General features: G+C 43.9%; 1 protein-coding gene across 2 annotated transcripts in view; it reads left to right on the forward strand.

The window, feature by feature from the left end:
• Positions 1 to 22,938, forward strand: part of kcnh1b (potassium voltage-gated channel, subfamily H (eag-related), member 1b) — a 93,453-nt gene that overhangs the window by 15,420 nt on the left and 55,095 nt on the right. For both annotated transcript variants that reach the window (XM_060940551.1, XM_060940552.1), the window contains 2 exons: positions 4 to 396; positions 10,972 to 11,401. In XM_060940551.1, the coding sequence (XP_060796534.1) occupies positions 4 to 396; positions 10,972 to 11,401 (823 nt within the window). The remainder of the gene's footprint in view (positions 1 to 3; positions 397 to 10,971; positions 11,402 to 22,938) is intronic.

The following is a 22,938-nucleotide window of genomic DNA, read 5'->3' on the forward strand; positions in this document are numbered from 1 at the left end:
CAGGTATTGCAGTTGGGATCAGACATCCTCCCCCAGTACAAACAAGAGACACCCAAGACGCCACCCCACATTATTCTGCATTATTGCACCTTTAAAACCACCTGGGACTGGGTGATCCTCATCCTCACCTTCTACACGGCTATCATGGTACCCTACAATGTCTCCTTCAAGACCAAGCAGAACAACGTCACCTGGCTGGTGGTGGACAGCATCGTGGACGTCATCTTCCTCGTGGACATTGTGCTGAATTTCCACACGACGTTTGTGGGACCAGCTGGGGAGGTCATATCAGACCCGAAACTGATCCGCATGAACTATGTGAAGACCTGGTTTGTTATCGACCTGCTTTCCTGCCTGCCCTACGATGTCATTAATGCTTTTGAGAACGTAGATGAGGTAAGAATTTTTTTAACTAAGTGACTACATGATTTTGGACTCTACCTTCGGGAGTAGTTCATAAAATGAGTGGAATATCAATGGAAAGTTTGGAATGATTTCAAAGAACTGGATTGGCTGAATCTCAGAATAGAATATTGTGATAATATGAGTGGTGTTTTGCTAATTTGTTGGTCGTGCAGTGGGTTAGTATTATCACCTCACAGTAAGAAGGTTCTAGGTTTGAACCTCATTGCTGACTGAGGCCATTTTGTGTGGAGTTTGTATGTTCTTGCCATGCCTGCATGGGCTTCCTCTATCAAAGATTATTTACAAATCATTGTTTTCAGCTTTAATTTCAATTTCAACATATCTTCACAAATTTTTCTGATTTTGGGATGTATATTTATAAATGTTCATTTATAAATGTATAAAATTTACTGCTAATGCTAGCCAGTAGTTTAACATGATCTTGAGACAGAATTTCTGAGAGGATTTTTTCAAGCCATATTCATAAAAAAGTTTATAATCTTTACTGTTAACGCAATGCAATATTTATTGATGATATTTATATTCATAAATATTCATAATATTTACTGTTAATGCAAGGAGAATGGCTAAAATAGGCTCACTTGATAGGATATTTAAAGGCGACATGGTGGTATAATGGTTAGCACTGTCACCTCACAGCAAGAAGGTTCTGGGTTCGAGCCTGGTGGCTGATGGGGGCCTCAAGGCCTCTGGATGCTCTTGCGACAAGGCTTTCTCAGATAGCTTTTCGCAGACAGTTGTAATTTATCGTTGAGCGGGGAGTAATAGGCGTGCGCGATGTTATTCACCGCCATAACGCAAGGGGGCGCGAAGTCGCGAAATCGCTAGGAGTAGTTGGTGGGTGTGGTTAGTGGAGTGTTTATCCTCCGGTTACTTATAATGACTAGAACTGGAGTCGTATAGATGTACGCATAGACATCCTATGTCTATGGATGTATGTACTTCCTCGATCAACCGCTCTTCGTGCTGCTCCATCTTCGCTCGTGTTTTTAAAAATGGCGGTCGTGAAAACAAACCAAACTGGGAAAGTAGGGAAGCGGAAGTGCGTGTACAGCGGATGTAGAGTGGACCAATCAGAAGGCCAATTTATGCTGACAACCCAGTCCTCGCAGATGGCGTCGCAGACAGCGTCTGCGTAGCCCCCCCCACCTTCGCAGATGCTCTGCGCGCACCTCCCAAAAATTGTGACCACCGCAGAAGCCTCGCAGACAGTGTCGCAGACAAGAGGGCTCTGATTGGTCCACTCTACATCCGCTGTACACGCACTTCCGCTTCCCTACTTTCCCGGTTTGGTTTGTTTTCACGACCGCCATTTTTAAAAACACGAGCGAAGATGGAGCAGCACGAAGAGCGGTTGATCGAGGAAGTGAGGAAGTACGTACATCTATACGACTCCAGTTCTAGTCATTATAAGTAACCGGAGGATAAACACTCCACTAACCACACCCACCAACTACTCCTAGCGATTTCGCGACTTCGCGCCCCCTTGAGTTGTGACGGTGAATAACATCGCGCACGCCTATTACTCCCCGCTCAACGATAAATTACAACTGTCTGCGAAAAGCTATCTGCGAAAGCCTTGTCGCAAGAGCATGCAGAGGCCAAGAGCCCTCTTGTCTGCGACGCTGTCTGCGAGGCTTCTGCGGTGGTCACAATTTTTGGGAGGTGCGCGCAGAGTGTCTGCGAAGGTGGGGGGGCTACGCAGACGCTATCTGCGACGCCATCTGCGAGGACTGGGTTGTCAGCATAAATTGGCCTTTACTGTATGGAGTTTGTATGTTCTCCCCGTGTTTGTGTGGGTTTCCTCCAGGTGCTCCGGCTTCCCCCACAGTCTAAAGACATGCAGTTAGGTTAACTGGCTACTCTAAATTGTCCATAGGTGTGAATGGTTGTTTCCCAATCCCAGAAACAGGGGGGTTGTGGCAGGAAGGGCATCCGGCATAAAACTATGCTCCAATTAATATGACGTGGCTCAACAGGGTCCACATGGACCCCAACCTGACAACAGTGCTGGAGAAGATGATGATAGGATATTTAAGAAAAAAAAAACTCTTTAATTGTAGTAATAAAAATTTCCTGAGCTGCATTTTTGTGAATGAGTTTAAAATTCGCTCTATCTGTCCCACTCTGTTTTGTGGTCTGCACACAAATCTTTCTCCCAAGATTAGGAACTTCTATAACTTGTCAGATTTTTGGTGGAAATATCTTTATCTGTACACTATTTGAGATTTTTCTTTGCATTACACAATCAGCACTCTGAGTGGTGAAATTGCTTTGCTCTTGTATTGAAAATCAACATTGATGGCAATACTTTGTACTAAAGCAGTATTTTCAAAATAGCACTTTACTCAAGTATGGCAAATAGTTCATTTTGGACTCTGTGGATAATTTTGGTGAGTGAACGGGTTTGTCGTGCGTAGGCTATGCTCACAGAATCATTTAGTCCTACCAAGATACAAGATACTTTTGTTGCCATTGTACAAGCACAATGAGATGTTGTTTGGAGTGACAGAGGTTTACACACATGGCATGGCCTGAGGTGGCAGATGATGAATACATCAGTTACATAACACTACTGTGTATTTCTGTAATCAGCAGAGCATATCTCCACACAAGGTAACCAGCACTGCAACACAAACAGTTCACCACTGAATTCATCCATTATTAATTCAGCTTCACTGCACCTAAACGCACATCTTTTAGCAGTCATGCGCAGCCATGGCTAATGAGTGCTTTTAGTAGTTGTCCATGTTGTTATGATGATTCTGTCAAACTGAGTGCACTTGAGCGTTTAATCTCTACTTTTGGCAGCTGCCTAGTGTCAGACCAGACATCGGGAAACACTGATTAACCATCCAACTGGCTTTCAATGTGGCATTTTATGTGCCAACTGCAGATATCTCAGGGGAGTTCAGTCCATCCCAGGGGAGCGTACCACATTCACACTACGGTACATGCAGAAGCAGCTGCATTAATGTGCTGTCCCTGAGCTCCTGTAAACTTCTGCCAGTGAAACATACCAATTCATCTTGATGAACTGTAATGCCATCTGTACACAGTTTGTGTATTCAAAACAAAAGATACTCAAGACTTCACTCAACTTTACCCTCTATTTCTATACATTTAGGGGCGAGAATGGATGTCTGTTGGGTCTCTCTCTCTCTCTAAAGCAATGCAGGCTTGGAGTACTCATTATGGTCTACCTCATTGCAATCTTTTCTTGCTGAGAGCATTAGTGAGGCAGTTGTTTAGCCAAACAATGATAGAGCTGTTTACGCCAGAGATGTGTTGAAGATTTGAAGAAGAGGAGAATCTCTCAATGCCTTTAATCAAGCAGTGATGATGCAGACTAAGAGTGGTGCAGAGTTTAACATAATTGAAAGCTGAATATTCTCCCTCTTGGTCTTGTCCTGTGTCCTCTTGTCCTATCCATTCTCCCCTTTCGCTACATTATCTGATGATAACTGAGAGGTGATACTGTGGATCAGCAACGTTTTCAGTTTTGCATTTTCACCTACCATAATGAAAAAATGTTTTTCTACTGTCATTGCACCAGTTTATCAGCAAAAATGTAGCTTATCAGCAATCTGGCCTACATGCAGTTACAGCATAATACCACATATTAGAAAAAACATTTCAGATTTCTTTTGATTCTGTCTGTTTTTGCAGTAGAATTGCGAGTGATGGCATTTTATCTTCACTATGGGTTGATATTGCATAATCATTGAATATGTCACCTGTGACAGATGGCTTTTTAACAGGATTCAAAGTGTCCTACAGGATTCTGCTGGTAGATCCAGTGGACTAAAGCTGTGTTCACATATATACCGGTATGAAAGTGGTATAACTGTATCGATACAAAGTATACCGGTACAGTTTAGTGCATCTGTCCACACTAGCGAGAAATGTTTGCGGTTTTCTTTCACGGTAGTTGAAATGCGCGTGTGCGAAATGTTTCCGTGGTTACCGAGTAACTTCCTTCCGAGAATATGGCGGATGAAGCAACGTGTGTGTGCTTTTTGTTGTCAATGTAGAGTCTGTATTTCTGGTGGTCATTTATTCGGTCGACTCGTATAAAATGCGCGAGGCAGTTGAGAAAGAAACAAAGAAAATTAATCTCCGTTCTCCAACAAACACATAACTTCGTCTTTGCTCCATGTAGCTCCACGGTCGTTTAGAGCCATTTTGACGTTTTATTTACAGCTGGAAAGCACGTGCATATTGTATGAATAACCTGGAAGAAGTAGGAATGGTTCATTGCGCATGCGCATTATATTTGTATCGATACAGAACCGCTTCATCTGTCCACACTACAGCGAAGCGCTACAGTACCGATACTGTACCGGTACGAAACCCATACATTTGTGGGTTTCATACCGATACAGTTATACCGCTATAGTACCGGTATAGTTGCTAGTGTGGATAGGTGTTGCGGTACGAAAGTAGTATCGTATAGGTACAAAATCCCTAGTGTGGACAGGGTATTATAGTGGTGCCCGAAAGTCTTTTCAGGCTCTATTCCCTTAGAATCTTCTACATTTCTGCATAAATATGACCTAAACATCATCAGGTGTTCCATGAAGTCCTAAAAGTAGATAAGAAGAACCCAATTGAACAAATGAGAAATTTATTATACTTGGACAGATAAATTTCTGTAAACACTTCCACAAACATGTTGTGAAGATCAGACTTTGATAGATCCGTGTTCTTTAAATAAAACAAGGCAAACACTCAACACCTGATTGCCATGCCGTTGATTGAAAACACCAGACTCCAAGTTCTCCTTCAAATTAACTGCTAATCCTAGATGTTCATATACTTTTGCCACTCACTGACACACAATATGGGATCATTTTACAAAATAAATAAATGGCCAGATATAATATTTTTGTCTCATTTGTTTAATTGAGTTCTCTTTATCTACTTTTAGGACTTTTAGTAGATTTTTAGGATATCAGATATGATGATGTTTTAGGTCATATTTATGCAGCCAGCAATAAAGAAAATTCAAAAGGATTCACAAACTTTCAAGCAGCACTGTAATTATTTTCTGCAAAACTTGTACCTGTAATTAAATCTGCACTCCATGCCCCTGCAAGGAAAAAATAACACCAGTGATAGACACAGTAACGCAGCATGGTGATGCACTGGTTAGTGCTGTTGCCTCACAGTAAGAAGCTTCCGGGTTTGAACCTTGTGACCAACCGAGCCTTTCTGTGCGGAGTTTGCATGTTCTCCTCGTGCCTACATGGGTTTCCTCTGGGTGCTCTGGTTTCCTCCCATAGTCCAAAGACATGTGGATTAGGTCAACTGGTTCCTCTAAATTGCCCATATGTGTGAGTGTGAATGGTTGTACATCTCTGTGTTAGCTCTGCAATAGATTGGCGTCCTGTCCATGGTGAACCCTGCCTCTCGCTTCCTAGCTTCTCCTGTGACACTGATAGATAAGCAGTATAGATAATAGATGGATGAGTATACAGTAGCATTCATTGATGAACTGACAAGTTCCACTGTAATCTTTGCACAGTGGACAATAATGCATTATTGCTTACAATGTCTCTCGCGTACACACACAAGGTTTACATTTATTTGTTCCCTTTTCATATACTACCTCAATATGTACACTCAACTCTGCACTTTATGTTGTTTGTGTCGTTTATTGTCTGCAATGTTTGCACTCGCTGCACTCTTGCACTTTATGTTGTTATATGTAGATATGTAGTCCTGTGATGTTTAATGTAGCACCATGGTCCTGGAGAAAAGTTGTTTCATTTTAACTGTGTACTGTACCAACTATATATGGTTGAAATGACAAATAAAAAAAGCCTTGAGCCTTGACAAGTAATTTGTCACTCACTCCTTCCAACTTGTCCCACTTATGTGTGTGGGGTTGCTGCCATGTGGACCCTACTGATCCACATGTCATATTAATTGGAGCACAGTTTTATGTCAGATGCCCTTCTTGCTGCAACCCTCCCATTTCCAGGCTTGGGAAACAACTATTCACACCTGTGGACAGTTTAGAGTACCCAGTTAACCTAACCGCATGTCTTTGGACTGTGGGGGAAACCGGAACACCCGGTGGAAACCCACACAGACATGGGGAGAACATGCAAACTCCACACAGAAAAGCCCCTTTGGCCACTGGGCTTGAACATAGAACCTTCTTGCTGTAAGGTGACAGTGCTAACCACTACATCACCATGCCACACCCAACTGACAGAACTGACAAGTATCCCCCAGTGTTGTAGTCGAGTCACTAAACCTCGAGTCCAAGTCCAGTCTTGAGTCCCCAGTGTTCAAGTCCAAGTCATTAAAAAAAATTTCGAGTCAAGTCCAAGTCGAGTCCACTATTGATCCGAGTTGAGTCCAAAAACAAGACTCCAACCACACCATTTGACGGTGGCTGTTTTAGTGCATTTAACATTAGTTTGTTCCTGAACATGACATATGAACAGATGAATGTGCATTCTCTTTGTCAGGGAGTGTGAAGTATTCTGTCAGAGATGGTTGGGAGATGGATGTAAGTGCAGAAGGTGTGTTTATTAATACAAGTGAAGACAGGTAAACAATCCAGAATAGCAGGCAAAATCGTAAAACAGTGAAATAGGCAATAGGTCAAGCGAGGCACAAACAGGTTATCGCAGACTTGGCAGAATCAAAGAGGAGAAAGAGGAAATCAGGAAACCAAACAAGGAAATAAGGCTTGGTAACGTGTCAGCAATGCAACTCAATACTTCGCAAAGTAAGTGCGTCTTCACAGTTTTTATATAGGTGCGCTGATTGCGCCTTAATCCTGTGCAGGTGCAAGTTGTTTACGGTACGCACACAAGAGTCCGCTTGGCACGCGCGCTGTCCGGAGCCCGAGAGTCTATCTGATGCACACACCAAGGCATGCAGGTGTGACACTCTTGCACGAAATTAGTACAAAAATTATAGATATAAATATCTTACGCCAAATTATTAGGGCACATTACAAAAAATAAAGAAAAAATCTGAGTCCTCGTCTCCAATTTACTAGTCCGAATGCGGTTAATGCATGAGTCCGAGTCCAAGTCAAGTCACGAGTCCTTAAAATTAGGGCACGAGTCGGACTCGAGTACTACAAGCCTGGTATCCCCTAATAATCCCATAACAATGTCAATCAACCCAAACTTATTTCACTTCAAACCAAAAGATGAGTAAAAATCAAATTAAATCCTTTATTGTCGCAAGATTTAAAAATAAACATGAGTGTTTCATTGAAAAGTGTGTCACATCCACAACTGTTTGAACAATTCCTTTTTCATGGGTAACAACTTGTGATTGGAAACACACACACACACATACTCAACCGTGATAGAAATATGTCTAGTTATATTAACCATTCTGTACCACACTGACGTGTGGAACCGTCACATAAGTCACAACACATTACTCATGTATATGGAATATATCCTGAATCTGAAGCTAAATCAAGAATGACTGAACACTTGTTATTTTATAAATGTCCATTGACACTCAGAGAATATGTCTAATGTTTTTGGCTCTCCACCCACTGGATGAATTGTTGTTCAAATTCACCATACAGCAGTTAAAATAAAGTTTCATTTGATACTGTTAAGTGTAACTTGCTTTAAAAATACATGTAAAGGTTTTATTATTTTGTAATGTAATATCATCACTGTTGCATAATCATATTACCACTACTGAAAATGCCGACTCAAATTACTCCCATCTAAAAGAAAAGAATTTTAAAAAGTGCTTAAAGTGCTTTGTGACGCTGTCAGGGTATTGTGTGTGTGTGTGTGTGTGTGTGTGTGTGTGTGTGTGTGTGTTAGTGGTGAAGTGAAGTGGTGTAAATAAAGATTAATGTTGCTTGCACAGTCTCCACCCTCCAAAGCTTCGAGGCTACTGCCTTTGCTGGACTTGTCAACACCGGTTATCCAACCTTTTCATTCTGCTGCTGTGTTGTAAGCATGCTAACACAACTCAGCCCAAACCTGTGTCTATAAAAAGGTTGTACCGAGAGAGGAAGCTTCTCCACTGTCATGCATGACTTCTTTACCTTGCTAGTCAATATGCTTTTGCTGATTTACTTTGCTCGAGTGAAGGCAATACATTTTAATGAGCACCACATATGAGACTTGAACAAAACTGACAGAACATTTCAGTGATCTGAAAATTCAGAGTGAAAGAACCATTTCCTGCTGAGCTTCAGATTTTATCATCATATGACTGAATGTTATTCCTGGAGTTATTACTGTACGTTTCCTTCATTTCATTTATGGTACAAAAAGGTGTGAGTACATTATATATGTATAATATAGCATTTCAAAGGTTAATGATCAGATTTTTGAAGAGGCCATATGGTAACTGACTGCAAAAACCCGGCCTAAACGTTATATCAAAATTAACAATAAACAGTCATTGTCCCACACTTGCCTTTCTTTTTCAGGAGTGATTTGTGACAGGAGTTTGCCAGCAAGAGTGAAAGGGAAAGTGTACAAGACAGTGGTAAGAGCAGCGATGTTGTATGGTTTGGAGACAGTGGTACTGATAAAAAGACAGGAGGCTGAACTGGAGGTAGTGGAACTGAAGATGTTGAGATTCTCACTGGGAGTGACAAAATTGAACAGGTTGAGAAATAAGAATATTAGTGGGACAGCACATGTAGGACAGCTTGGAGCCAAAGTGAGAGAGGTGAGATTGAGATGGTTTGGATATGTGCAGAGGAGAGATCCAGGGTATATTGGGAAAAGAATGGTTGAGATGGAGCTGCCAGGTAGAAGAAAAAGAAGAAGACCAAAGATGAGATTTATAGATGTGGTGAAGGAAGACATAAGGACGGTTGGTGTAACAGAAAAAGATACGGAGGACAGGAGGAGATGGAGGGACATTATCCGCTGTGGCGAGCCCTAACGGGAACAGCTGAAAGAAGAAGAACAAGAAGGCTAGCCTTCCTTTTTTCTCTGTCTTGAAATAAATAAGTTAGTTTTAAAAATCCAGCTTGTCATGTCACTGAGAAATCAGAACACGCAAACTTCTCTGTCCCACATTTGAAAATTTACAGACTGATGCAAAGCTCTGACACTGGAGACTCCTTCTGTAAATGTTAAGCAAACACTTCCTTACAGAAGTCTTCACCATATCATCCATTATCTGTAGCCGCTTATCCTGTTCAGGGTCACAGGAAGGCTGGAGCCTATCCCAGCTGACTATGGATGAGAGACGGGGTACACCCTGGACAAGTCACTAAGGTGGGGTTTACATTAGACCGTATCAGCGGATCATCAGATTAACGTTTTTAAAACGATTAACATGCACACAGCAACGGCAATACATGATTCGCCTGCACACAGCAACGCCAATACACGGATACGCTCGGCTCCGCAGGCATCCTGCGCTCCAAATCACTCCGCCCTGAACAGCGAGTGCCCTCTGGAGGGTGCGCACTCCGGCCCTGCACAGCTCACAGAGCGCGCGAGTGAAGTGCACGAACAGTAATTCGGGACTGAGCCGCTGTGTGTGTGATCTCAGTGCATATCGGGCATGCGCGTCACTTACCACTTGCAAGTGGAAGGATGGCAAGCCTAAAGACAATCATAACTACACAATGAGCAGTATTTGCATCAGTATTTGCAGTATTTTCATACTTTTATACTCTTTAATGAAAGGTGATAGAAGGCGGAAGTCCGCGCCATTTTTCAGCAGTCGCGTCACATGACCAACGCCAGCGAATCAGGAAGGTGGATGTCACAGTGACGTTGTCCAATGACGATGCCAGCTAGAGCTCAGCACAGCGTATCCTCGTATTCTCAATGTTTACACAGCACCGGACCAGACACGATCTGGATTGAATACGTGGACGCTGGCGGATTCCCGTTTCCCGGCGTTTCCAGGCGTTTTAATGTAAACGGACAGTGCATCCGTGAAGAAAATGAGACAGATACGGTCTAATGTAAACTTGGCCTAAATCATCACAGAGCTGACACATAGAGACACACAACCATTCACACTCACATTCACACCTACGGTCAATTTAGAGCCACCAATTAGCCTAACCTGCATGTCTTTGGATTGTGGGGGAAACCCACGCAGACACGGGGAGAACATGCAAACTCCACACAGAAAGGCCCCCATCGGCTGCTGGGCTCAAACCCAGAACATTCTTGCTGTGAGGCAACAGTGCTAACCACTACACCACTGTGCTGCCTTCATCATATCAATGATTATAAATTTTTCCTTTATTAAATAACAGCATGCCTTTTAATCAGTTTATTATTAGCCTTAGATTATGTGGAGCATTCTCCATACAATTCTCTGTGCAAGTTGTTAGTATAGAAATGATAACATATTAGAACAAATGCACTAATATAAACCTTACAGCTCACAGTGTTGTCAGAGTTTCTGTTACGGATATTTAATCAACACTTTCTGACTAATCAGATTTGAGAATCCAAAAGCTTTGCAGTATATTACACTGTATGTCCAGTGATACAAGGCAGGAAAATATTTGTCACAAAAGGCTTACATCTTATTTTCCCTTTATTGTTTGACATACAGGGCATTAGTAGTCTCTTCAGCTCTCTGAAGGTGGTGCGACTCCTGCGCTTGGGCCGTGTGGCCCGCAAGCTGGACCACTACATTGAGTATGGAGCAGCAGTACTGGTGCTGCTGGTGTGTGTCTTTGGCCTGGCCGCCCACTGGCTGGCCTGCATCTGGTACAGCATTGGTGACTACGAGGTCATTGACGAAGAGGCCAATGTGGTGCGCACCGACAGCTGGCTATATCTGCTGGGCGAGTCAGTGGGCAAACCATACCGCTTCAACACCAGCGGTACAGGCAAGTGGGAGGGCGGCCCCAGCAAGGACTCAGTTTACATCACCTCGCTGTACTTCACCATGACCAGCCTGACCAGCATCGGGTTTGGCAACATTGCCCCCACCACGGATGGGGAGAAGATTTTTGCTGTGGCCATGATGATGATTGGATGTGAGTATGATTCTTGAAGATATGTTTGCTTTCTAATAAGAAGAACCACAGGCTTTGTCAGAATCTGTGACCTTTGTATTATAAGGTTCTATCTGGGTTAAGAATCAGTGGCAGATTGTAAATCTTGCCTAAGAAATCAATTATATTGGAGCTCATAACTCAATCAAAGTGAGAGGAATTCAATTGTGTGACAAATCCACTCTTAATAAAAATGATGCATTGCTCTGACTTAGTAGTGGAAATAAGATCGTAAGATCATAAGATTGTGGCTATAAAAACATGGCATGCAACCAGAGGGACTCCACAGACAAACCAGTACATTAATTTAGAGATTAAAAATATTCCCATTCCAAAAACAACTGCTTTTGTGCTATTGAGGATAAAATGTGCATTCCCCCCCCCACACTAATTACATATATCACTGATCTGAATCACTCTATTCACTTACTAAGAGCAAAAAAGCCCCTGAATCTAACAGAAACTGAAAACAGCTGCATTTCATGACATGTAGAACATCAGCACAGAAGACATCTAGCATTTGCTGATGCCTTTGGATTGTACATAGGTTTACAATCAGGTTGAAACAAGATTGACAATTTGTGTTTGCATTATAAACCTATTTAGGATTATGTTCTTCTGTCCTTTGTACAAGTGTGCCAAGTGCTTTGGCTCACTAGGATTGTTTGGCAATATCGAGTACATCAGGTTGCACTCTTACATTAATTAAAACTGGCATTCTACACTGTTTTAAGAAGAAGAAGCCTTTATTTGTCACATGCACACTCAAGCACAGTGAAATTCATCCTCTGCATTTAACCCGTTTGAAGCAGTGAACACACGCATGCGCACGCGCGCACGCACGTTTGAAGCAGTGAACACACACATGCGCGCGCGCGCGCACACACACACACACACAAGTGAGCAATGAGAACACACACATACTCAGAGCAGTGGGCAGCCATCCTACAGTGCCCGGGGAGCAGCTGGGGGTTAGGTGCCTTTGTATCTATCACATAATCTAAAAGAAGAAGAAGCCTTTATTTGTCACATGCACACTCAAGCACAATGAAATTCATCCTCTGCATTTAACCCATCTGAAGCAGTGAACACATGCGTGTACACACACAAGTGAGAGCAGTGGGCAGCCATGCTACAGCGCCCGAGTTGCAGTTGGGGGTTAGGTGCCTTGCTCAAGGGCACGTCAGCCCAAGGCTGCCTCATGTTAACCTAACCACATGTCTTTGAACTTTAAACACAGCCCCATAAAACTAGTGCAAACGAAATGTGACTGAACAGTAGAACAGTTACCTATTAATACAGTCTGAACTTTGTTGTGTTCTCCCCTGTTGCCGTCTAGTACAGTGGGTGTGTTATCTGTATAAAGAATATGATTAATTCACTTTCTGCAAGGGCTTTTTGTAGCGCATTGGTTCTATATAGAAGTGAACTAGATTGCATTCTGTCCCAAAATAAAGCCTTGGGAGCAGCCGTGATGGATTACACTATCGGGTTTGGCTTTTGAGAGGATTCTGTCTTTCCACTTTTTGCGAGATTACAGACAGCACCCTTCTGATGATATTTTCTCTTGTCTGCGCACTACAGCACTGTGAAACAAGGAACAGGTGATAGCAAGGGTGTATCTCTAGTTTATGATTGGGTATATTGTCTGGGATACAAGTACCCCTAGTTTTAGATTATGCATATTATTATACAGTACTTGCATGATGATAGGGCTGACCTACATTAAATATTTGTAGGGAGTTGGATTTTTGGACTCTGCCAGTAAAAGTGTTAACCTGTCAAAGGTTACAATTTTGATAAAACTTTGTCTCAAGCAGTGAAACGGTTTTAAATTCTTTGAAATGAGTGATTAAGTTAAGAACAGAACACAACATGGTATGCTATTATATGAAAATGATCAATGATGGTGTGGTGTGATGCTGCCAGACACAAAGAGGACTTGCTGTTATCATCCCAAAGTTGGTTATTTTCTTATAACAGCACATCCTGAAGTGTTTTATTCCACAATCTTTATTTATTAAAAGTATGCTGTATCAACTTAATGTTAACAATTAATGTTATAGCACTATACCATTATAGCAGTTATAATAGTCGGTTCCCTCACCAGCCTCTCTTTTTTCTCTCTTGTGAAGTTAATGACAAACAACTGCAGCTTGTCATGTTACTGAGAAACCATAAAGCAGTCCTTTTCCTTGCTTCTGTTGTGAAGACTTTCCCATGTCAAATAACTTAAAGAAACATTTAACTGTTATAAAGCATTTTGTAACCCACATCAGGTTACAGAGCTTGCTTTTGTGAGGTACTGCAATCATCTGCCCCACCAGCGGGTGGTGCGTGTGCTGCAAAGAAAATCTTCAGCCCGTATTCACTCTCTTTGGATCGAGACATTGCCCGAGAGCACACAGTCATCCTACTGAGAACTACTGGTTGAAAGCTGTGAGAGAGTTGAGCCACATGAATCTGCGAGCTCCTCAAGATACCTTCGATTGTTTTTTTTTTTGATGAGATAGAGAGATCATTTGAACCTGACCCTGGCGGTCAGTGGCGAGCCAACTGCAGAAGTCAACAGTGAACGGACCAAGAGCCTGGTGTGGCCAGCCGTGGCGTCTTTGGAACCATCATTATCACTCTCCTTCATTTGAGATACAGATAAGATCACACTTAAACCCACCCAGGTAGTAGAACAACATACATACTTCAAGAAACACACACACACACACACACACTAAGAACTAGAGACAATGGACCAACTTTGTTTCCTTTAACTCCAAGAAGAATCTCACAAAAGGACATTTTATTTTGAAATTATTTATTTTTGGGCCCTTTAATGTGCGCCTGTGCACTCAGGAAGCCGACTTAGATAGGTAGGGAATGTGAATAACTGTCTATAATTTTGTATAATACATTTTTCAAACTTACCTGCTCTGCGTTGTCTGTTCTCTGCTGACCTCTTATTATTTTAGGCTCCGTAGTCGTACCTAGAGTTTTCTGATGTTAGCCCAGCTTTAATTCATAGCTAATTAAATCAGTTATCAGTACACTTACCTTGAGACATGGGTTACAAGTGGCGAGCCAGCCAGGAGCCTAGTTATGTATCAGCAGTGAACCACATTACAAGGGTGTGAAACAATTTACAAGTGTGTAAGTTCTTTGTTATCTGTGTATAAGTTACTCTTTACTAAAGATGGAGTTCATAATGAGCTCAGGTATCAAAGTCCCCAATACAGTGATGGTGAGTGGTTTGCTTGAATCACCAGAAGATGGGGAGATCATAGACTTCCTTAAGAAGTATGGCTCCATGAGACTTGTCCCAGTCACTGATGTTAACTCAGAGTTTTATAAAAATCTGATTATTGAGTATCAAGATGGTGTTGCCATTGAAGCCTTAGCCCCTCTTCTGCCCTACACACATGAACTTAAAGACAATCCAGATGTAAAATACTATGTTGTCTGTGAAGATTCTCAATCATCCAGGTTATAGTAAACTGTGGGTGGTAGAAAAGGGCAACTGGACTTGCTTGAAGATTCTTGAAAATGTTTCACCTCTCGTCCGAAAGGCTTCCTCAGTTCTGTCTGACTAATAGGGAGTATCAGATATTTATCTTCTCCTGGATCAGAATCAGAATTCTGATGACCAGCTCATCTAAGGTGTCATGATGCCTCAATGACAACTTAGATGAGCTGGTCATCAGAATTCTGATTCTGATTCTGATCCAGGAGAGGATAAATATCTGATACTCCCTATTAGTCAGACAGAACTGAGGAAGCCTTTTGGATGAGAGGTGAAACATTTTCAAGAATCGTCAAGCAAGTCCAGTTGCCCTTTTCTACCACCCACAAAATACTATGTTCAAGCTCTGGTAAGTGTGTACAGTACTAAAGTTGGCTGCAGTGTTACCAAAACTTACCTTGATGAAATAAAGAAGTTAGTGAAACTGAGTTGAAGAGGCTTCGAAGAAGTGATGAAAGACATGATGTCAGAGATCAGTGAGGCAATCGAGACTGATGGCAGTGGTAATAATGAGTCTGGAGCCAAACAGCTCAACACATCTCTTGACACAGTTGAACCCCCACACCCCCAGGTGCTCCCAGGTTCTTCTCAGGTAAGGTTCGTTCACAGTGGTGCTGAGCCATGTCCACCAGCTGATTTGAGGTAGAGTCTGTCCAGTGTGGAGAGCGACCTGAATCCACCTGAAATTCAAAAGTTCATTGTCAAGCATATTGTGAGGAGAGATGAATTAAACACACATTCACACTTTCCTATCAAGCTTCGTTCATTCTCAGGAAAGATCCCCAGACCCAATAGTGAGACAGACTATGACACATGGCGTTCACATGTTGAGCTTCTCAGGAAAGACCCCACCATGTCTAGTCTTCAGAAATCATGGAAAATCTTTGAAAGTTTGTTCTTCCCTGCAGCAGATATTGTCAAAAGATTAAGCCCTGAAGCTACTCCTGAAACCTACCTTCAACTGCTGGACGCAGCCTTTGGAACCATTGAGGATGGTGAAGAGCTTTTCGCCCAGTTTATGAATACTCTTCAGGATCCTGGTGAAAAGGCCTCTACTTACCTCTGCCGTCTTCAAGCTGCCCCGAACCTTGCTGTGAAGAGAGGAGGAGCTGCTGCTGGAGAAGCAGATAGACACACTTTCAAACAGTTTTGTCATGGGTGTTGGGACAACACCTTGCTCTCTGACCTCAACCTTGAAGAAAAGTCACCCTCCAGCATTTTCAGAGCTCCTGTTATTAATCCACACTGAAGAAGATAGGCAGGCAGCTAAAGCCACGCGTATGAAGAAGCACCTTGGCTCACACCGGCAGCGGGCTATGGCAAGCTCTCAGAGTGCATGCGCCTGCAGTCAACAAGCAGTGTTCCAGCCTGATTCTGACCCACTGACAGAGCTTAAACAGCAGGTGGTATCTCTGCAGAGCCAACTCACCACGCTTATGTCTAAGAAAGCCAAAAAGCCCCCGACACCCAAGGTGAGCTCTGAACAACGACCAAGCGGACCAGCGCCATCTAAACTTGACCCTAGAGCATCAAGCTGGAAGCCTACCAACTCAAAGACAAGCACCCAGCCGAGACCTTGGTACTGTTTCAAGTGCGGCGAGGACAGTCACATTTCCTCAGCTTGCAGTAACAATCCAAACCCTACTCTTGTCAATGATCAGTTAAGAGAAAAGCAGTGCCTCTGGGAGGCCCAATAACACTCACCAGACAATACGGATTTTTAGATGGAGTCTCAGTTACAGGGCAAACTGAGACTGGAGCAGTTCACCAACGCCCTGCTAAAGATGAAAGTGATATTAAGCCCAAGTTCCGTGCTGCCTTGAACCAATCCAATATCAGAAAACACCCCTTCAAAATCCTGCAAAAACTGATTGGCATGAAGAGTACAGGTCAAGTCACAATTCATGGCAAGCAGTTCAGCTGTCTCCTTGACACAGGTTCGCAAGTAACCACAGTCACGAAGTCCTTCTACGACCAATACTTACTTGAGCAACCGATCGAACCACTCTATAACCTGGAAGTTGAAGGGGCCAATGGTTAATCTGTGCCCTACCTTGGATATGTTGAAGTCGCCATCATCTTCCCAAAACAGTTCCTTGGAGCTGAATACGAAGTCCCAACGTTGGCCTTGGTTGTTCCAGACAGCGGCACTTCAGGGTACCACGTACTGATCGGTACAAACACACTCGATGTAGTGTATGGCATGTGCAGAGAGAAAAGCTCAGCAAACCACCATCCTGTCCCAAACAGCTACAGGACAGTGCTGAAGGTACTTCAACTGCGACGGAAACAAAGCCATGACAGTAACATCGGACTGGTGAGGATGCAAGGCAGAGATAGAAAAGTCATTCCAGCTGGAGGAACAGTCGTTCTGGAGGGAATGGTGTCAGTCAAGGAGTTCCATACTGAGAGGTATGTCATCGTGGAGTACCCTTCATCGTCTTCTCTCCCTGGAGGACTGCTAGTAAAGCCCTGTTTCGTTGATCTACCAAGCAGGCAGCCAGGCAAACTACCAGTTGTCATCTACAATGAGTCAGATCATGACATTACCATCCCAGCCAAGATTGTGATTGCAGAGCTTAGTGTAATCCAAACCATTCTGTCCCACAAACAGAGCATGACCAAGCCATCTGAATCAGAACACTCCAAAGCAGCTGACCTAGCCTTTGACTTTGGTGAGTCCCCAGTCCCTCCAGAATGGAAAGACAGAATCACTCAAAAACTGAGCAGCATGCCTGAGGTCTTTGCCCTGAACGACACTGATTTTGGAAGGACAGACAAAGTCAAGCATCACATCAAACTGTCCGAGGAGACACCATTCAAACTCAGAGCTCGGCCGATACACCCACACGACGTAGAAGCTGTTCGTCAACATCTTCAAGAGCTTCTCGACGCTGGGGCGATCCGTGAAAGTGAGTCTCCATTCTCCTCCCCAATTGTTGTAGTCAGGAAGAAGAATGGACAGGTACGCCTCTGTATTGACTACAGGAAACTGAACCTGCAGACGGTGAAAGATGCGTACACACTCCCGAGGATGGATGACACCTTCACAGCACTCTCCGGTTCCAAGTGGTTCAGCATCCTCGATCTAAAGTCTGGCTATTATCAGATCGAAGTTGACAAGGCTGACAAGCCAAAGACTGCCTTCGTATGCCCACTTGGTTTCTGGGAATTTAATCGCATGCCTCAGGGAGTGACAAACGCCCCAAGTACCTTCCAGAGACCGATGGAAAAGTGCATGGGAGACATGAACTTGAAGGAAGTTGTCGTTTTCCTGGATGACTTGATAGTCTTCTCGAAAACTTTAGAAGATCATGAAGCCAGACTCACCAAGGTTCTCAACTGCCTGAAGGAGTATGGACTAAAGCTGTCTCCAGAGAAATGTAAATTCTTTCAGTCCTCAGTCCGGCACTTGGGGCATGTGGTCTCGGAGCGGGGAGTGGAGACCGATCCGGAAAAGATTGCAGCACTAAAGACCTGGCCAGTCCCTCAGCATCTAAAAGAGTTGAGAGCCTTCTTCAAATTCTGTGGGTATTATAGGAAGTTCATTAAAGGCTATTCAAGTATAATGAAACCCCTGAATGACTTAATATCTGGCTACCCACCTCCATGGAAGCATCCAAAGTCCAAGGAAAGGAGTGGACAATACTATCACCCCAAATAACCATTTCTGAACTGTTGGACTCCTGCCTGCCAATATGCATTTGAGATGATCATAGATAAGTTGACAACGTCCCCAGTCCTGGCCTTCGCAAATCCTGTACTGCCTTACATCCTTCACACGGATGCGAGTTCCACCGGCCTCGGAACGGCCTTATATCAGGAGCAGGAGGGACAGCTGCGTGTCATTACCTATGCAAGCAGAGGGTTATCGCGTAGTGAGTCCCACTATCCAGCTCACAAGCTCGAGTTTTTAGTGCTGAAATGGTCTGTAACAGAGAAGTTCAGTGACTACCTCTATGGCAACCAGTTCACAGTAGTCACCTACAGCAACCCTCTCACCTACATACTTACCTCAGCCAAACTCGACGCAATCAGCTACAGGTGATTAGCGGCCCTTTCTACCTTCTCCTTTAAGCTCCAGTACCGCTCCGGGAAGCAGAATGGAGATGCTGACGCACTATCGCAATGTCCCCATGGCGACCTGCGTGATGACCCCTCATCTCAAAAGGAGTGGGACAGGATCCGCCAGTTCACACAACATCATCTGTCGGATCCAGATAACATTGAGGCCGTGGACCATGGGGTCGTTCATGGCATTTGTGAGAGACAACTTGTCTATTGTGCCAATGATGGAATGGGCAGTGATGGAAGTATCTCCCTCGTCGAGAGCCTTGCCATCTCTGGAGATGCTGTACCTGACAGCTTTGAGCAGGAAGATGAGCTCGGAGGACTTCCCATCATCCTGCACCTATCAGAGGCAGATCTCAGAGACAAACAGAGCTGACCAGTGCATTGAACATGTCATCTCCCAGATTGAGCGTGGCGAGAAACCACTGCCCGCTGTGAGAACTGAGCTTCCAGACCTATCTCTGTTGTTGAGAGAATTGAATAGGCTTGAACTGTGAAACGGCATCCTCTATAGAACACCCCAAGAAGAAGGCAACACACAATACCAGTTAGTCTTACCTGAAGAACTTCGTGAGATGGTCTTAACGAGCCTGCATGACAACATGGGCCATATGGGACAAGACCACACGCTGGAGTTGGTCAGAGCCAGATTTTACTGGCTGAGGATGGCCTCTGACATTGAGAAGAAAGTCAAGACATGTAACAGGTGTGTGCGCAGGAAAACCTTACCTGAGAGGGCCGCACCTTTAGTGAACATCATCAAATCAAATCAAATCAAGTTTATTTGTACAGCGCTTTTAACAATAAACATTGTCGCAAAGCAGCTTTACAGAATTTGAACGACTTAAAACATGAGCTAATTTTATCCCTAATCTATCCCCAATGAGCAAGCCTGTGGCGACGGTGGCAAGGAAAAACTCCCTCAGACGACATGAGGAAGAAACCTCGAGAGGAACCAGACTCAAAAGGGAACCCATCCTCATTTGGGCAACAACAGACAGTCTGACTATAATATTAACAGTTTTAACAGGTATAACCCTCAACTGTCCTCATGGGGCCGTCCTTCACAGGAGTGGGGCGATAAAACTCCGACCAGACACAGGGCACCAGGATGGATCAAGCAGGTCCGAGGGGCAGAAGAGGCCAGCATCTCAATCCCAGGATCAACATGTAACTCAGAGGGACAGATGGGGGGGGAAGAGAGAGAGAAAGAAAACACATTGTTAGGTATGCCCTAAAAATGACAAGTATTAAATCTGTGTGGTAGGCTCACAGAGACGAGAGTCTTTACATCAGGCATAACACACAATGGCATGTTAATATGGTAAAATATATCATGACCTGCTCTGGCTGGATGCTTGATTGGGTGATGGGAGCACACTCCTCAGCAATGATGAGATGCAGATGGGACCCTTAGGGCTGGCCAAGACAATTCAGTTACATTTCACTGGGTCTGGGACATGCGACAGAATGTCTGACGGCCGATTCCCTGCAGGCTACGATAGCCAGTCGAGGTCTCCACCGTCTCCACCAAAAGATTTCCTGTTGACTCCATGTAACTCAGAGGGACAGATTTGGGGTGGGGGGGAGGGAAAGAAAACACAGGTGGTTAGGTATGCCCAATGTCACCTGAATAAGTAGGAACAGTATACATATTGCACCGAGTACAAGCAGGGACTCCGGCAACTAACTATGACAGCATAACTAAAAGGAGAGAGCCAGAAGGTAACACAGGCATGAGGGAGCCCCGGGACATAAAGCAGCCAGCCACTACACCGTCAACAAACTCGAGTGAGCAAGCGAGTGGGGACTGACAGCATCCATACATCCCAGTTTACCAAAACACTCTATGTCTGAGGACCCTCCAGATCTACTCCTTTACCTCATAAACACCATTAACAAAAGGCTTGACTAAACAGATATGTTTTCAGCCTAGACTTAAATGCTGAGACTGTGTCTGATTCCCGAACATTACTTGGAAGGCTGTTCCATAACTGTGGGGCTTTGTAAGAAAAGGCTCTGCCCCCTGATGTAGCCTTCACTATACGAGGTACCAGCAGATAGCCTGCACATTTTGATCTAAGTAGGCGTGGTGGGTCATAGAGGAGCAGAAGTTCACTCAGGTACTGTGGTGCGAGACCATTTAGTGCTTTAAAGGTCAATAGTAGTATTTTATATTCAATACGAAATTTGATTGGGAGCCAATGCAGTGTGGATAAGACAGGCGTGATGTGGTCATATTTTCTAGTTCTAGTAAGGACTCTTGCTGCTGCATTTTGAACTAACTGGAGCTTGTTTATGCACTTATTGGAACATCCAGACAGTAAGGCATTACAATAATCCAACCTGGAGGTAACGAAAGCATGGACTAGTTTTTCTGCATCATGCAATGACATTAAATTTCTTATCTTTGCAATATTTCTGAGATGAAAGAAAGCTATCCGGGTGATGTTATCAGTGTGAGTTTCGAATGAAAGACTGGGGTCAATAATCACTCCGAGGTCTTTTACTGCTGCACGTGAAGAAACAGAAAGGCATCATGACAACACGACCGCTTGAACTGGTCTGCATGGACTTCTTGTCCATTGAACCGGACAGAAGTAACACAAAGGACATTCTCGTGATCACAGATCACTTCACAAAATATGCAGTGGCTATCCCAACACCAAACCAAAAGGCTCGAATGGTTGCAAAGTGCTTATGGGACAATTTCATCATCCATTATGGCATTCCAGAGAAACTGCACAGTGACCAAAGTCCTGATTTTGAGTCGCAGCTGATCAAAGAACTGTGTGAAGTTGCAGGCATACAGAAAATTCAAACTACCCCGTACCACCCAAGGGGTAACCCGGTGGAACATTTTAACCGCACTCTGTTAGACATGCTTGGCACTCTGGAAAACCAGGATAAGTCACACTGGAAGGACTTTGTGAAGCCTTTGGTCCACACATACAATTGTACCAGAAGTGAAGTGACTGGGTTCACACCGTATGAGCTAATGTTTGGATGCCAGCCATGCCTGCCGGTCGACCTTGCATTCGGCTTACCTGTCAAAGAAGAGCAACAGAAGTCACACTCGCAGTACGTAAAACACCTCAGATCCCACCTCGAGGAGAGCTACAAAATAGCTACAAGGAGTGCTGCCAAGGTAGCTGAAAAGAACAAAACAAGGTTCGATAAGCGTGTGACTCCTTCTGCTTTGGACATTGGAGACAGAGTACTTGTCAGGAACGTACGTATTTGTGGAAAGCACAAGCTCACTGATAAATGGGAGTCCATTGTCCATGTGGTAGTGAGGAAAGCTGGAGACCTCCCTGTGTACACAGTCAAACCAGAGACCAGAGAAGGCCTCTGGCGCATGCTGCATCGAGACCTCTTGCTCCCATGTGGGTTCCTCTCTGTAACAACGGAAGAGTGCACACAACCCAAACCACCCGAGCGCCACAAGACACACCAGAACACTCGCAGTGACCCAAGAGAAGTTGATCAATCCTCAGATAAGGATGATACCATTCCTGTTACCTGGTCCCAAAAAGAACCAGTTCCAGAGGTAACTAGATGTATTGTCTCGCGAGATGTTCCAAGACACTGTGTTCCAAGCCATTCTAAAGAGAACCTGACAACAAACCCCAACAAGGTGACCGATGATGTTCCAGCTAGTGCGAATAACCTACCTGAAAATGAACCTGTGGAAAAGAAAAACCTACCTGGAAATGAACCTATGGAAAAACCAAAATTACCTGGAAGTGAACCTGCGGAAAGGGAGACAAACTTACCTGACAATGACAGCCTTGTGAAGGACTTGTCAGATGAGGACTATCCTGAACAACTTACATTCTTCTCCGACATGCCAGAATGTGACGAGACAAATGTCCCTGAAAATGAAGGAGAAGAGGAGATTAAGGAGACGGAGGAGCAAGCAGACATTGATGAC

This window comes from Neoarius graeffei, chromosome 15 (assembly GCF_027579695.1).
Source record: "Neoarius graeffei isolate fNeoGra1 chromosome 15, fNeoGra1.pri, whole genome shotgun sequence".
NCBI lineage: Eukaryota > Metazoa > Chordata > Actinopteri > Siluriformes > Ariidae > Neoarius > Neoarius graeffei.